The sequence below is a fragment of the Thamnophis elegans genome, chromosome Z, assembly GCF_009769535.1.
Source record: "Thamnophis elegans isolate rThaEle1 chromosome Z, rThaEle1.pri, whole genome shotgun sequence".
In the NCBI taxonomy this organism is placed as follows: domain Eukaryota; kingdom Metazoa; phylum Chordata; class Lepidosauria; order Squamata; family Colubridae; genus Thamnophis; species Thamnophis elegans.
The window spans coordinates 60,863,731-60,880,921 of record NC_045558.1 but is presented as its reverse complement, the minus strand read 5'-3'; the positions used below and the strand labels follow the sequence as shown (position 1 = coordinate 60,880,921).

The window sequence follows — 17,191 nt, the reverse complement described above, 5'->3', positions numbered from 1 at the left end:
GTAGAGACGGTGATAGGGAGACAAAGCCTTGCTGGTCTCAGGGACATCGCAAAGTCCCTGATTGACCCAAGGGAAGCTCTCCAAGTTAGTGATAAACAGACAGCCCTGTGCTGACGAAGTCGGAGATGGCTCCAGAAAGAAGGCAGTGAAAGTGAAAGTGGGTCTATCTGGTGAGATTTTTCCCTTGCCCAAAGGAATTCTTTTGTTTAAAGATAAATTAGTCCCTTAAGCAAAGAACTAAACAGCGTAATTTATCTTTAATGGACTGCCTTAGAAAGTTTTCTTTTTCCTTTTTTTTCTTTGTACCGATGTTTTGTGGATTGAAGTGATTGCAACGTTTGCTGTTTCTCTTCACAAGTGAATGAACTGGGGTTTTTTTGTCTTCCTATTTTTAGCTACCTTACTTGTTGGCTTGAACTTAAATTTCTTTTATTCTAATAATTCTTATTACTTCTCATTGATTCCCATTAAAGACATTCAAAGATTTTTGGTTTTTTACAAGCCTGAGACAAAAGGGGAGTAAAATCGAATCTGCCACTTGGAAGCCAGAACTTTTTTTTTTTTTGAAACATTGCATCCTTTGTTCTTTTTGTTTTTGATCTTACTGACTCTGTAACTGTAAAACCTTCAAGGACGGGGATTTTCCACAGGTGTCTTTTTGAAACACTCTGGGTAAGGGAGGAAAAAGGAAAGAGAAAGATATATCCCTTCCTTGTTGAGGAATGTGAAAGAAATTCTGGTTAATTCAATTCAAAACATAACATTATATACAAAAAAGAGATTTAGGCTAAAGTGACAGTAGATATTAGAACTCCTCCTTTTTTCTCCTTGTTTTTTTATTTTCTGGAATCATGTATCAATTTTCAAATGAGAAAACCCTAAGTTTTCAAGATTTTTTGGCTGGAATTCAAAAGATATTGGAAGGATTTGAGAGATTTGACAAGAAGTTGGATAAGCTATTGTCCTCTACAGTAAAAGATGATGGAGTTGGAGACCCCAAAATTAAAGAAACTAATGAAGATGGAGAAGACCAAAATAAGCCAATAGATGATCTAACTGATGGACTAAACATGGGTGAAACTCCAAAGAAGGAAACATGTAAAAGTGAATCTGATATCCTGGAGCTCTATCCCCCTGTTCAAAATATAGGGTGGGGAGGGGGGAACTTGATGATGATGGAGTCAAGAAGAGAAACCATTTTAGAAATACGTTTGACAACTAAAGACATGTTAATTTTAATGCCAATTCAAGGGCAGCAAGACTATTTGAGAGATCTTTTAAGAAACAAAGTGCTGAGAGAAGTTTATAAAAATCTTATAAAAGAAGTAACAAGAGGTTTGATGCAACAACTGACAGAAGAAATAAGAAAAAAACATATTCATGCAGCTGGTATAATTAAAACAGCCACATTTTTAATGTTACAGGAATGCATACTGGAAAATGTATTTGTTTAGGTTAAGTAAATATTGATTTATCATTGAACTTTGTTTGCCATGACAGGTGTTTTCTATCTATAATATTCTTTTAGAGAGTCCAGTATTGGGATAAAATAATATGGTCAGCCATATTAACCCTAACCCTAACTTTAATGTTCATTCTGTTCACATCAGACTACACTACTTTTATCTCAAAGGATAACCCAACAGATCACAGGATCTGTCTAAATTTGGCTTAAACTTCACAGTATTTCTCTGATTCCCTATATCTAATAGGCAGTAATAGTACAAGCACTATAGCCAAATTGCAGGTAGCAGTATATAAAGCCTGATAGAATGGCCTCTTTTTAATATTCTTACAAAATCAGCAAATATGGTTATATGTGGTTCTGGTGTAATTACAAATTAGTACTATCTGGTACTTTTTGTCCTATATTTAATATTACTCTTTTTGACCAGAATACAGGTAGTCCTCGACTTATAACCACAATCAATCCCAAAGTTTATGTTGCTGTGAGATTTGTTAAGAGAATTTTGCCCCATTTTATGACTTGCCACATTTGTTAAGTGAATCACTGCAGTTGTTAAGTTAATAACACAGTTGTTATGTGAATCTAGCTTCCCCAATGACTTTGCTTGTCAGAAGTTTGCAATAGGGGATGACATGACCCTGGGGCACTGCAACCGTAATAAATATGAACTAGTTGTCAAGCATCCAAATGTAAATCACATGATGATGGAGATGCTGCGATGGTCACAAGTATGAAAAATGGTCTTAGGTCACTTTTTAAAGTGCTGTTGCAATTTTGAATGGTCACTATGTAAACTGTTGTAAGTTGAGGACTACCTGTATTTTTTTTCTTTACATTTGAAATTTCATATTGTTTTGTGGTTTCCATCTTTTCTTACTGGACTTGTCTATATGTGGGTGTTTTTAATTAGGTTGAAAATGAATATGGAAGTTACTTTGCATGTGATTTTCATTACCTCCGTTACCTGAAGAATCTTTTTCGCCAGTACCTTGGGAATGAAGTAGTCCTGTTTACAACAGATGGTGCAACAAAGATTTTTTTGCGCTGTGGAACTCTTCAGGGCCTTTATTCAACTGTGGATTTTGGACCACGTGAGTGGCAAGTGAAGTTACATTTTACCTTGAGAATAAAATATTTTTAGATAATGTACTAGTAAACACAGGAAGCTGACTTAAACTGATTCAGATTTTTGCTCAGCTGATCTGTATGTTGACTGGTTAATTGTTAGCTTGTGTTTCCCAGCTAAGAATCTGGAAATTAAATTTGGGGCCTTTTATGCATAGAGTGTCTACATTGTGTTGAGTTGTTTAGTTTTCATTAGCAAAAAAGTCTTTAGAGCAGGGGTGCCAAACTCAAGGTCTGCAGGCCGGATCTGGCCCACAGGGTACTTAGATCTGCCCCATAGGGTCAGCCTGAAAACAGCAAAGGACTGGCTAGCGGTATCAGTGCCAACTAAAATGGAGCACGGGGATGTATGGGGGAGGGCAAGCTCCTCTTTCACTGGCAGAGGGCTACAGGAGGCCATCAAGGCTGAAAACAGGGCACAGAGGGGCCGAATGTAGCCCTCGCAGGCTCCGTTTTTGCTGGCAGAGGGCTATCAAAACAAACTAAAAACAAAATAAAGGAGAAATGTTTCCCCTTTTGCATTTGAGCATGCAAGAAAGGACCGGAAAGGAGAAAGGGAAAGAGGAAAAACAAAGGAAATGATGGGAAGAGAGCAAGGAAGGAAAAATAAAAAGAAGGAAGGGAAGAAGAAAGGAGAATGAAGAGGGAAGGAAAAAGAAGAGGAAGGAAGGATGGAAGGAAGGGATGATACATGTTTGAAATCAGGCAATGGTAACCATACTCTTCAGTGAAAGATCATTAAAGAAATGGTGGTCTGTTGTCCCATTTGGATTCTTTGAATCTAGTGATACTGGACATTTTTTGTCCCATCTTCCTTTTTCAGGGAAGGTTGTTGAAAAGAAGGTTGCTTTGCAATTTCAGAATATCCTGCAAGAAACAGATTGTCAGGACCCTTTCCATCCATTTTCAGACCAGGTTAGAGTCTAGAACTGGCCTTGGAGCAGTGGTGGGTTTCTTTTTTTTTTTTTTAGAACCTATTCTGTGGGTGTGGCCTATTTTGTGAGTGTGGCTTGGCAGTCATGTGACCGAATGGGTATGGCCAACTTGACATTCCTCATGCACATTCAATCACATGACACACACACACACACACACCCATGGTGGCAAAAAAATTTGGGACTCCGATAAAGGGGAGGGGAAGAGAGGGGAAAAACTCCCAAAAATAGACAACTGGAGGATTAAGGGCTGAAATTGGGGAGATCGGAGAAGGCAGGATAGAGATGAAATCCAGGAGAAAAGAATACCACACACTGGGAAAAGAACTTTGGGAGATTGGAGGAAGCAGGACAGAGAGGAATCCAGTAGAAAGCTATCACACGCTGGGGAAAGAACTTTGGGAGATCAGAGGAGGTGGGACAGAGAGGAATCCAGTAGGGAGCAGTAACGCGGTACAGGAAGCAAGCACAGGCCATCATCCTTGCTTCTTTCCTTTGAGAACCGTGGCAGTGGGAGAAACCGAGGCTCCTTTGCTGGCGGTGGGGGGTGGGGCAAGTGGTGGGGAGCAGAGCAAGTGGGGGGGGCAGGCCAGGGGAGAGACCATACCAGTACGGGGCCTCCAGCTCTAACCAGTTCGTAAATGTATGTCCAATTTCTGGTACCGGTCCTGGCGTACCAGTGTGTACCAGTAGAAACCCACCAATGCCCCGGAGGAAGTAGGAGAACCATTACAACATCTTTACCACAGTCAATTTTAGTAGGAAGGGAGAGTTCTAGCCAGAGAGTTTGATAAGGCCATTTGAAATGTTTGGAAACAGAATAACTGTGATTAGTCTTAAATTATAGATTGTGTTGCTTTTTTGCTTTGTTTTGTTTCTGGTTTTAATTAAATGTGATCCACTGAGACTTTCTATTTGCAAGGTGGACAGCTATATAAATTATTTAAATAAATAGGCTACTAGTTATTTATCTGCTTAATGGAAAGAACTCATTGGACAGTATTTCTTAATGTTTCAGTATATCATCAACTTTGAATGTCCTGTTGCTATAGAATGCAGTTCTTGCTGTTTCTTTTCCATTTCATAATTTTTAATTTTTTTCTATTACTAATGTCTGCCAAAGAGAAAAGGAATGAATTACCGGTAATTATCAACTTACAACAGTTCAAAGTTATAATGGCACTGAAAAAAAGGACATGATTATTTTTCACACTTATGACCATTCCAGCATTCCCATGTCATATGATTTAGATTTGGATGCTTGACAACTGATTCCTATTTACGACTGTTGCAGTGTCATGTGATTTTTGGCAACCTTCTGATAAGCAGTCAGAAGCCAAACTCACTCAACAACCATGTTAGTAATTTAACAACTGTGGTCATTCACTTAACAAATGTAGAAAGAAAAGCCGTAAAATGGGCAAAACTCACTCAACAAATTTCTCACCTAGCAACATAAATTCTGGGCTCAATTGTGATCATAAGTTGAAAACTACCTGTAATCCATAAAGCCTTTTTACTGTTAGCATTAGGAACTATTTTTTAAAGCAGTGCATACTGTACATAGATGTATATATTTCTAAAATGAAAAATTTGAAGTGGTGGGGAAAGCAACTGAATATGAAGGTTTTATTTAAAAGCTTCATTAAATGTAGAATAATGTTATATATCAGTTTTAACATAAATTATATTTTAGTTTATTTTTATTTATTACTTGAACTAGTTTCTATAGAACTACTTAGCACAAAGGATTCATCCCTTAATACCAAGTACCACACATTTTCTTTATGATTATACTTTTCTGCATTTTATTTTAAATTTCCACTCAGCAAATATTTCTGAATTCAAAAAATTCTTAAAGGAATATTATTGCTAAAATACAGTGAAAAGCAAAAAGTAATACTTTAAAAATCGTTTACTTTCCCTGTCCTACTCATATCCACAAACCATTTTGAACTAATTAATCTTGCCTGTGAAAGGAAGTGCAATACAAAAATATATTGGGGAATATATTTCGCTGGTTTAGCATGCAGAATTAAGTGAACATAGCTTTTCATTTTTTCGTTCTTACTTTAGTAATATCTTGATAGGGTCATTTCCCCCACCCCCAGAAGGTTCCAAACTACTGAGGCAGTTTGAACCAGGCTAGAAACTGGGAGACCATTGATTCTAGCTTGCCTTAAGCACAAATATAGCAGGATAACTTGACCCATGTATTCTTTTTTAGCCCTAAGACATAGGCAGTGACAAACCACTTCCAAAATCTTGGTAAGAAAACTTGTTCAGGCAGCTGTTGGGAGTCAATGCTGACTCAAAGGCTCATACACATTATTATTTAATTGATCATTTTTTATTTTCTGCAATACTTTGCAATGCTTCTGAATTCACAAATAACATACATGTATGTAATAAATTAAAGTATCATTGTACCTTTTGTTAAGGGTAATTTCTCTGTGTAACATAAGAATAGTCTGCAGTTAATAAATCAGATTTGACTCTTCGTTTTATTGATTTGCAGATACCAATGTCACTGCAGCCTTTTTAACTCAGAGACGAACTGAGCCTCAAGGCCCCTTGGTATTATTTTTCTTCATACATTCATACTTTACTGCTGATATAAATACAAATTGTTAAAGATAGTAAAAATGAATTAATATTGAACAGTCCAATTTGAATTGTTAATTTTTATTGTTTAGTGATTTTTTTGACAAAGATAGTGTGTCCTTTAATTTAGGAGTATTATGTTAATTCCTTATAGTCATAAGAGTTGGATATGTTGCACATAAGATATATCAAGCATATATCAGACATATGATAGTGTAGAAGATGAGCATACATGGGTAAGAAAAAGTATGTAGCATATTTAAACAAATCTTTAAATTGTTGCCACTTACAAAGATGTATACATTTTCTCTTTATATGTGTAGTCTGCATTTAGGAATTATAATTGGGACAAGCAACTTGGTTAATAGAGAGGGGGGGAGAGGGAGGGAAGGAGAGAGTGTGTAGGAAGGTCAAGGGATAGAGAGAGAGAAATAGAGATAGAGAAAAATACAGGCAGGTGTTTCTGCTGGCACCGCACCCCCATACACACACAGACAGACAGACAGACACAGACACAGACAGACAGACAGACAGAGACAGACAGAAAGAAACAGACAGAGAAAGGAGAAAGAGAGAGAGACAGACAGACAGACAGACAGACAGACAGAGACCCAGACCTAGACCCCGTAAAGTTATAAATGTGGGCATTGGTCCCAAAGTTAATTTTTTCATACCATTGTAATTGCTAATGATTGTTGTCTGAGGCAGTCACTAAATGATAACTATCTGTGGTAACCAACTCTTTACAGTAAGGATAAATTTAGATGGCTAGCCCAGGAGTCTTTTTATTTTCACAAGGTTTCAGATGTATTTTGGAGAATTTCCTAACAATCTAGGAGAAAGACAATTCTGTGGAATAGTTTGTTTACCTCTGGAAAAGAGAAATGGCCAGAATGTCAGACAGGGTTGTCCTGAGTGGAGACTGCTACTGATTCCAGATCTTTGGTTCTCTAAAGAGTTCTGGAAAGTAAAGGGAGTGAAAAGAATCCTGGGACAATGCTGATGGAAAAAGTACAAGCAGACATGGGCATAAACTCAACTTTGAACTTGCTCTATTGTGATAAGAATATTGATATGGTAATATTTCCATTTCCAATGCAAATCCCTATTCTTATTTTTTTTTAAATCTAATAAAGTTTCATGTTAAGAGCAGGGTACATCTTTCTTTTAAAAGCAATGTAGGTTTTATTTCTCACTCTGTATCATACTTTCCTCTGAGATGGAAATGTCGGGTTCCTCCCAATCCTTTATTTTGTCTTCTAAGTTAGGTAACATTGTGTATTTTATTAGAAGCTGTTTAATTTTCACATTATTTCAATAAGCATCCCACCATCAAGGATTAGGACCTTAAATAGGATATTGTCCTATTTAAAGAATTGCAATGGAATGTTGGATGCATACGTTTCATCTTATGATTTTATTGTCTATGAAGAAACTGCTGTTTAACTATTTCTCTTTTCTTTTCTCATTCATTTAACTTTCTTAACCTTGTTTTATTAGAACATTTAGTATCTGGGTACTGCTTTGTGTTTTTGACACTTTGATTTAGCCACAGTTTTTACCTCCTTGACCTACAAAGTCATATTTATATGGTCTTTCAAGTACAAGAAATCTTTGATAAATAACCACAATTGAGCCCAAAATTTCATTTGCTAAGTGAGGCAATTGTTAAATGAGTTTGCCTCATTTTATGACTTTTCCTGCCACAGTTGTTAATCGAATTATTGCATTTGTTAAGTTAGTAACACAGATGTTAAGCAAATCTGTCTTCCCCGTTTACTTTGCTTGCCACAAGATAGCAAAATGTCTTAGGACATTACAACTGTCTAAACACGAGTCAGTTGCCAAGCATCTGAATTTTGATCGTGTGACTGTGGGGATGGTTCAACGGTAAGTGTAAAGAATCGTCACCCATTTTGTAGCTCCAGAAAAAACATTGTAAAAGCTGTATGAGGTCTTCACATTTCCTTTAGAGGTGAAGTTGAATCTTCTTATCTTGCAAAAATCTTTATGGTGTTGTGGAGACATGGAATGTGGCATAACTCTTGATTGTGCTCTACAACAGCATTTAAAGCTTTTTGAGGTTTTAAGTAATTGAAATTTCTTTGTTATTTCTTCAGTATCATAATGGAATATTATAAACTGTTCCATTGCCATAACTTTGACAATGGACTTTTAAAATGTAGATTAAATAAATGCTGCTTAGATGAGGTTTCCTAGTATTAGTTGTAAACATATCACCCGTATCTTCCTGCAGCAAGCCTTGAATGACATATACAATGGAGGATAAGGTGATGAGAAAATGTTTGAACTGCATTCGACTTTGGCATGAATTCATCCTTATTTATGTAGTTAAATGTGTAGCGAATAGATCTCTTGAGAAGCCTTTTGTTGTAGATTGTTATGCATTAGTTCTTTATTTCTAATATACTTTTTCTTAAAAAAGATTTTTCTTTTTCAGGTGAATTCTGAATTCTATACTGGTTGGTTAGATCATTGGGGCCACCCCCATAATGTTATACCGTCACCAGCCATAGCAAAAACTCTTAGTGAAATCTTGGCACATGGAGCTAATGTTAACCTGTAAGTTCATTGATATCTGTTTAAAAGGAAAAAAAAACCAAGGTGGTTGTGCAGCATCCTCAAATGCTTTTCTACTTCTTTTTTCAGATATATGTTCATAGGAGGCACTAATTTTGGCTATTGGAATGGTAAGAAGTGTGCATGTAACTGCTTATCCTATAATTAAAAGATTTTCTTTTTTCTAATCCTAAAAACAAGAATATGTACTATATGTCTTCTTAAACAGAGGTGTAGAAGAATTTTGGATGGGAGAAAATAGAAAAGTCATAGGAGTTCTTTTTGTTGGGGTTTCAATTTCCAGAATATAGCACAAGTATCCTCAGATTACGAGAGTAATTGAAACCAGAATTTCTATCACTAAGCAATATAATAATGAAGTGCTATGTTATGTGAATCTATCACTTAGCAATGGCAATCCTAGCTGCCATCATAACTCCAGGACTGCACAAGTGTGCAGGTGCCATAGATGTGCTCTGGGCAGACTCTGTGGAATATGGATGGGGGTGCTTTGGGCAGGTGCTACAGAGTGTAGTGACAAAAATGGCAGGAAGGAGAGTGAATTCTCACTGTCTGCTGGCTTTCCCACTGTCGTTACTTATGGAGGGTAGCAAGGAACATTGGAAATTGTGATCCCATGACTGTGGCTTGCTGAGATATACTCACACAAACCAGCATCAAGTACCGGTTCACAGTCACATAGTTCAGCAACATTGTAATTTTGAATGGTTGCTGAACAAGTGGTCTTAATCCAAGGACTATCTGTATGAGTAATATCTAACTGCCAGGCACATAGGCTAAGATTATAACAAGGACTGACTTTCTTGCTTATATGAAGCCATAGAGTTAAATAGAATGAGACGTTTTATTTGGAACCATTGTACTCCCCCACCCCCACAGTATAGTCTTTTCTCTACTTGCTCTATATTTTGCCATTTGAAATGGTTCACTCCTTTTTCCTTGACCAATAAGATAAAGTCAAGAATGACGAAAGAGTCAAGAATGGCTAAAGTATGATTTTCTTTGGTACATTTTCTGATTCATAGTTCTGCATCATATAGTTTCTCTAACATTTTCTGAGATTTAACTTCATTTTTCACACAGAATATCCATATTTCAAGCTTGGTAATTTTTGTCATGCACTTTGTTTTAGTCAACAAATGTATAAATATAATAAATTTATCTATTTTTAATATGTTTTATTTTTAAACAAATACAGACAAATATAAAATATAAAACCATCTTCCAGTTACATACAGTGTGTTGATGGTTACAAAACTTTTGTGCTTCCTCACCATAGTCTTCATTTACAATTTATATAGAATCTCATATTATCAATCTGATATATATGTGTACAATTATTATCATTGTTAAACATTTATTTGACTATAACTATTATTCCTTTTATGTGAGATATTCTAAATTTGGAATAAATTTATATTATGGCATTTCATTACATCATCCTAAAACCATCCAGTAGTAGTACATCTTTATATTATATTCTGTATAAAATTGTTTATCATTGGTTACAAATTTTTGTGCATCCTTTCCATAGTCCTCACTTACAATTTATATAAAATCTCATATTATCAATCTAGTATATATGTATACATTATCGTTGTTAATCATTTATTTGACTATAACTATTATTTATTCATTTTATGCGTAATATTCTAAATTTAAATTAATTTAAATTAATTTTTATTATAGCATTTCATTGCATTATCCTATACCCATCCAGTAGTAGTACAATCTTTTATCTCTTGCCATTTCTAGTATTTGTATTCTAATTGCTTTCTTGGTAGATCTTATATGGACTTCTCTTGGCAACTTGTTTTGGTTCCACCACAAAACCGCGCTCGACTAAACCGCGCCCGACTGAACCGCGTCGCTGACGTCATCAACAGGGCGACAACAGCACGGAGACAGAAGCACGCTGTAAACCCTAAACCTAAAATTAACCCCTAAACCTAAACCTAACCCCCCTAAACCTAATCCTAAACCTAACCCTAAACCTAACCCTAACCCTTAACCTAACCCTAAACCTAACCCTAAGCCTTAACCTAACCCTAAACCTAACCCTAAAGCTAACCCTAAACCTAACCCTTACCTTAAGTTGAATTGGCTTGCTTTCAAAGTGCTATTTAAAGCGCCCTTTTTTCTCCGCGCTGGCTGTTGTCGCCCTGTTGATGACGTCAGCGACACGGTTTAATCGGGCGCGGTTTAGTTGAGCGCTGTTTTGACGGGTCACGCTTGTTTTTCACTGCATATCTTGTAAAGACTCAAAACCCCTCGTCTGTTCCTTCCATCAACTTCCCTTTGGTTATCACCAATGCTTCTGCCAGAATTTCTCTCATTACTTCTGCCAAATTTTCTCCCTTTTCTTCTATATTCTGGAATCTGATGTAAAATTCTGATCTGTCAATCTCCCATTCCAATATTCCACTCTTGTCTTTTTCAACCATAGTCAATCTGCAATTTTCTTATCTCTTTGTTCATCTTTTTTTTCAATTTTTTGAAATCTGTCTTCATATTTCATCATCGTTTGGTGGATATTCTCAATTTTTTCATCTATTTTTCCTGTTCTTTGTTCAATATTCTCTGTTCTCTTTTCAATGTTCTCTGTTCTTACTTGTATTTTTTAATTTCTTGCATAATCATCTGCAATGCCACTTCTTTTTATTTTTTGTGCTGCAACATCTTCTGTATTGATTTTTTCCTCCAGATAGTAAACACTGTCACTATATAGAATCCAAAGCTTTTTTATTAAGTTCCAAACACGTTCACTGCAATCTTCTTCCTTTCAACTCCAAACTTTCTTTTCACTCCAATCCAGCTACTGATAGTACTCCAGAGGAGCACCTGTATAAACAATCCGTGCTCATCCTACTATCATTTTTAATAAACAAGCTCAGAGTCCTTGAAATGTAACACCAGCTCTTACTTTGCACAAATGCTCAAAGAAAGAAAAGAAAAACAATGTTTCCAAGCCTCCAAGCCTCTAAGTGGCAGTGTTATTTCTTTTCCTTTACTTTTACTTCCCTCTTTATATTCCAAACTTATGGGGGGAATTAAAAATGCAATAGAGCATTGAAAAAAGAAAAAGAAAGAAAGTCTTAAACAATAAGTATTAAAAAAGGAAAATAAAAGGGGAAAAAACCAATCCAGATTAAAAAAATAAGTGTTTGTAAAAATTCCAGCAATCAAATGTTTAAGGAAAAATAACACAATACGTTTGACTCAGATTTAATCTCGCTGCTTGATCTCTTCGGTCTTCAATTTTAACTTTACTTTTGATCTTTTAGGGTATTCTCTTCTCTAATAATAAAAATTATCTCACCAATTCGACACACTTCCTCTTCAGCTTTCCTCCATTTTGGAGCTGCCCCAATTTTCTGCAGCTTTAATGGCTGCTTCTCAGTTGCTGGAAAAAAAGGGCTTCTCCAGGGACTTTGCGATGTTCCTGGGATCAGCAGGATGTGCCCTTCTCTATCACCGTCTCTGTGGGATGGTTTAGGTCCAATAGGACTGCCCAGCAGCAGAGATATCGATGGCAATCTTGGAGTTTCAAGATCGCATATCGTACCATCGTGACGTCAGCCCTGCCTCAGAAATTTATCTATTGAAGAGCAAAATATAATCTGTACATATCTACTACCTGGTGTAAATTCCACTACTATCTTCTCAAAATTTGTTCATATTTCTTTCAACCATAATTTGGTTAAAACCTGTCCCAACACTCTTGCAATCTAGTTCCTATAGTTCTGATGTCACTCCTGTATATGAGAAAGATAAGATGTTCTTCTCTACTATCAAGTACGCTTTAGTCAATCAAGGTTTTTAGGTTTAGGTTTAGGTTTATTAGATTTATATGCTGCCCTTCTCCCAAGGACTCAGGGCGGCATACAACATTAAAAGAAACACATAATACAAAAGTTAAAAAAAATTAAATAGAATATCCCAAACCCAATTAAAATTGACAATGACATTTTTTTTTAAAAAAACTCAAATTAAAATTAACAGTGATCAATAATTTATTTTGTTTTGTTCAGGCCAGGCTGGCTTGCTGGAAAAGCCAACTTTTTAGGGAGCGCCGGAAGGACTGGAGGTCGGGGATTATACAAAGCTTCGGGGGCAGCTCATTCCAGAGGGATGGCTCTCCCACAGAGAAGGCTCTCCCCCTGGGGGTCACTAGTTGACACTGTCTGGCTGATGGCACCCTGAGGAGGCCAACTCTGTGGGATCGCACTGGATGATGGGAGGCTACCGGTGGCAGTAGGTGGTCTCACAGGTACCCTGGGCCTAAGCCATGGAGTGCTTTAAAGGTCATAATTAGTACCTTGAATCGCACCCGGAAGACAACCGGCAACCAGTGCAGGTGGCCTAAAAGGGGTGTCACATGGGAACACCTAGGTGCCCCCATGATAACCCGCGCAGCCGCATTCTGGACCAGTTGAAGCTTCTGGGTGCTCTTCAAGGCAGCCCCATGTAGAGAGTGTTACAGTAGTCCAGGCGAGAAAGGACGAGGGCATGAGTGACTATGCACAGAGCATCCCGATCCAGGAAGGGGCACAACTGACATACCAGGCGAACCTGATAAAAGGCCCCCCTGGTCCTGGCCATCAGGTGTTCTTCTAAACTAAGCCGTGTATCCAGGAGGACGCCCAGATTGTGGGCCCTCTGTGAGGGGGCTAAAATTTCTCCCCCTATCATCAAAGATTAAGATTTAATTTATTTGTATGCCGCCCTTCTCCGGGAGGGACTCAGGGCAGCGAACAACTCAAAAGGGGAAAGGGGATACAAACACAATACACGTAATTAAAATACACAAGAATCATACAGCCATCAAGTCGAGAGGGGAGGGGAACTCATCAACCCCAGGCCTGCCGGCACAGCCAGGTTTTGACGGCTTTCCGGAAGGCCTGGAGAGGGGTGAGGGTCCGAATCTCCGTAGGGAGTTCATTCCAAAGGGCCGGAGCTGCAACAGAGAAAGCCCTCCCCCAGGTGGTAGCCAGATGGCATTGGCTGGTAGACGGAACCCGGAGGAGGCCAACCCTGTGCGATCTAACGGGTCTGTGGGAGGTAATTGGCAGCAGGCGGCCTCTCAAGTACCCAGGTCCAATACCATGAAGGGCTTTATAAGTTACGACTAGCACTTTGAAGCTTATCCGGAGACCGATCGGTAACCAGTGCAGCTCACGGAGGATAGGTGTAACGTGGGTGTACCGAGGTGCACCCACAATTGCTCGCGCGGCTGCATTCTGGACGAGTTGTAGTCTCTGAATACTCTTCAAAGGCTGCCCCATGTAGAGCGAATTGCAGTAGTCCAGTCTTGAGGTCACAAGGGCATGAGTGACTGTCGCGAGTGCCTCCCGGTTCAGGTAGGGGCGCAACTGGTGCACCAGGCGAACCTGGGCAAATGCCCCCCTGGTCACAGCCGACAGGTGATGTTCTAAGGTCAGCTGTGGGTCCAGGAGGACTCCCAAGTTGCGCACCCTGTCTGAGGGGCGTAAATTTTCACCCCCCAGCCTGAGTGATGGAATACTGGCCAAATTCTTGGGAGGGAAACACAACAGCCACTCGGTCTTGTCTGGATTGAGTACAAGCTTGTTAACTCCCATCCAGACCCTGACAGCCTCCAGGCACTGGCACATCATGTCAACCGCTTCACTGAGTTGGCACGGGGCGGACAGATACAACTGAGTATCGTCCGCATATTGATGGTATTTTATCCCGTGCCGTCGAATGATCTCACCCAGTGGCTTCATGTAGATATTGAACAGAAGGGGGGATAGGATCGAACCCTGAGGAACCCCATATTTCAGGGGCCTAGGGGTCGACCTCTCTCCCCCAACTAACACCGACTGCGACCTGTCCAAGAGGTAGGATGAGAACCACCGAAAAACGGTGCCGCCCACTCCCACCTCTCGTAACCGTCGCAGAAGGATACTATGGTCGATGGTATCGAAGGCCACTGAGAGGTCAAGGAGCACTAGGGTGGAGGAATAACCTCCATCCCTGTCTCTCCAGAGATCATCGGTCAATGCGACCAAAGCGGTTTCCGTGCTGTAGCCAGGCCTGAATCCCGACTGAAAGGCATCCAGATAATCGGCTTCCTCCAAGGACCGTCGGAGTTGAGAGGCTACCACTTTCTCAACAACCTTCCCAATGAACGGGAGGTTGGAGACTGGCCGGTAGTTGTTCAAACTAGCTGGGTCCAACGATGGCTTCTTCAGGAGGGGTCTCACCACCGCTATCTTCAGTGCCGGTGGGAAGAAGCCCTCCCGAATGGAAGCACTCACCATCACCTGGATCCAGCTCCACGTCACCTCCTTGCTGTTCGCGACCAGCCAGGAGGGACACGGGTCCAGTACACAAGTGGCAGTACTCACCGCTCCGATGGCCTTGTCCACTTCATCAGGAGCAACAGGTTGAAAGTCAGTCCAGAGATGTTGTTCAAGACCTTCCCCCGGTACCCCGGCTGGCTCTGCGCAATTGGAGTCCAGGTCCATCCAAAGCCGAGCAATTTTGTCCGCGAGGAACTGGACATATTCCTCTGCTCTACCTTGTAAGGGGTTATCCGCAACCCTCATATTTAGGAGGGAGCGGGTCACCCTAAACAAGGCGGCAGGGCGTGACTCAGCGGACACTATCAGAGCGGCAATGTGATTGTTCTTAGCTGTCTGTATTGCTGATAGATATGCTCCGATGCAGGTTTTCAAAAGTGCTCGGTCTGACTCAGATTTACTGGTCCTCCAGCGGCGCTCTGGGCGTCTCTTTTGGCGCTTCATCTCCCGGAGGTCCTCGGTGAACCAAGGGGCCCTCCTGGATCCACTGCCGTGGATCGGCCATAAAGGCGCAATCTGGTGGAGAGCCTCAGACGCTACCAAGTTCCAAGTAGCAACTAAGGTCTCCACCAGACTGTGGGCGAGAGTATCAGGCATAACGCCAAGCGCCGTCTGGAAACCCTGAGGATCCATAAGACGCCTGGGGTGGAACCACCTAATTGGTTCCTCCTCCCTACAGCGGGGGATTGGTCTCCGAAAGTCAAGCCTCAGTAGGAAGTGGTCTGACCATGACAGGGGCAAGATCTCACTACCCCTCAAACCAAGATCACAACTCCACTGCTCCGAGAGAAATACGAGGTCGAGTGTGTGACCCGCTGAGTGAGTCGGACCCTGGATTACTTGGGTCAAGCCCATGGCTGTCATGGAAGCCATGAACTCCTGTGCTCCATCAGAGTGTTCACCGAGCGAAGGCAAGTTGAAGTCCCCCAGTATCATAAGTCTGGGGAACTCAACTGCTAGCTCGGCTACTGAGTCGAGGAGCAAGGGGAGGGCTGTTGTCACGCTGTTGGGAGGCAGGTACGTCAACAACAAGCCCACTTGACCCGCAAGGTCCATCTTCACCAGCAAGGACTCACACCCAACAAGCTCTGGAGCAGAGATCCTACGAGGAACTAAAGACTGTCGGATAACAATGGCCACTCCTCCGCCCCTTCCCTGGGATCACAGTTGATGAAGCACCTGAAAACCCTCTGGGAACATTTCTGTGAGGGGGACTCCTCCCTCCGGGCCCAGCCAGGTTTCAGTAATACATGCCAGATCTGCCCCCTCGTCTATAATTAGGTCCTGGACGAGGGGAGCTTTATGAACCACAGGTCTGGCATTTAGCAACAGCAACCTGAGACCAGGGTCCTGACTACTCACGCCATCTGGCCTTGGAGTGGAACTCACAGGGCCGGAAGGGGGGATCCCTCTAATATAGGGAACCCTCCTTCCCCGGTAATGGCTTGCCCTGAAGTTCCCGCCATATCTGCCCCTCCCCATTATGACCTCTATGTTCTGGCCCACTCCCGCATCTGTGGTCCCTTCACCCTCTCCCCCAGCTGCCGGATTCATCGGCAGGCCCTTCGACACACACAACCGAGGGCCGGAACCAGGCCCGGGCCCCCCTAGCACTTCTGCCAAAGCACTCAGTGCAGGAGGTCCTGGCTAAACTCCCAGCCTGCCAGACAAACCCATACATACAGCCAATCACTCCCCCACAATACAAGTTAAAAACAGAAACAGCAATATAATAATAAAAGTGGGACATTCAGTCAGTTACAGTCATACCATGCACTGCGCAGTCCAGCCAATTGTATAGTCCAAAGAGGCCGGGGATTAGTGTCCAAGCCTCCCAAAGAACAGGTATCCAAAGTCCAAGGATAGTGGGGCATAGAATAGTAGTTTACAATAGTCCAGAGCGAAACCAGGCAGGCCTAAAAGTCAAGTGGGCTGCGGGTAATAAAAAGTAACGGCGAAAGTTGTAGGGCCAGCCGCAGGAGACGGCGGCCAGCAGCACCCCCTCCCATCGGGGGCAAAGAACACCCGGGAGCCAGGGATAACCCCACGGTAAAAGGGAGGGAAACCCCACTCCCGGCTGTACCGTGACACTACCAGTGGAAGCAGCCCATCGGTAGGCCATCAGGCTAGCG

The 17,191-nt window shown here is 41.0% G+C and overlaps 1 protein-coding gene across 3 annotated transcripts in view; it reads left to right on the top strand.

Annotated features, from left to right (window-relative positions):
- The window catches only part of GLB1 (galactosidase beta 1), a 233,819-nt gene that overhangs the window by 162,959 nt on the left and 53,669 nt on the right, over window positions 1-17,191 (top strand). For all 3 annotated transcript variants that reach the window (XM_032237595.1, XM_032237594.1, XM_032237596.1), the window contains exons 6-9: window positions 2,379-2,559; window positions 6,047-6,105; window positions 8,594-8,715; window positions 8,803-8,843. In XM_032237595.1, coding sequence (XP_032093486.1) covers window positions 2,379-2,559; window positions 6,047-6,105; window positions 8,594-8,715; window positions 8,803-8,843 — 403 coding nt within the window. The remainder of the gene's footprint in view (window positions 1-2,378; window positions 2,560-6,046; window positions 6,106-8,593; window positions 8,716-8,802; window positions 8,844-17,191) is intronic.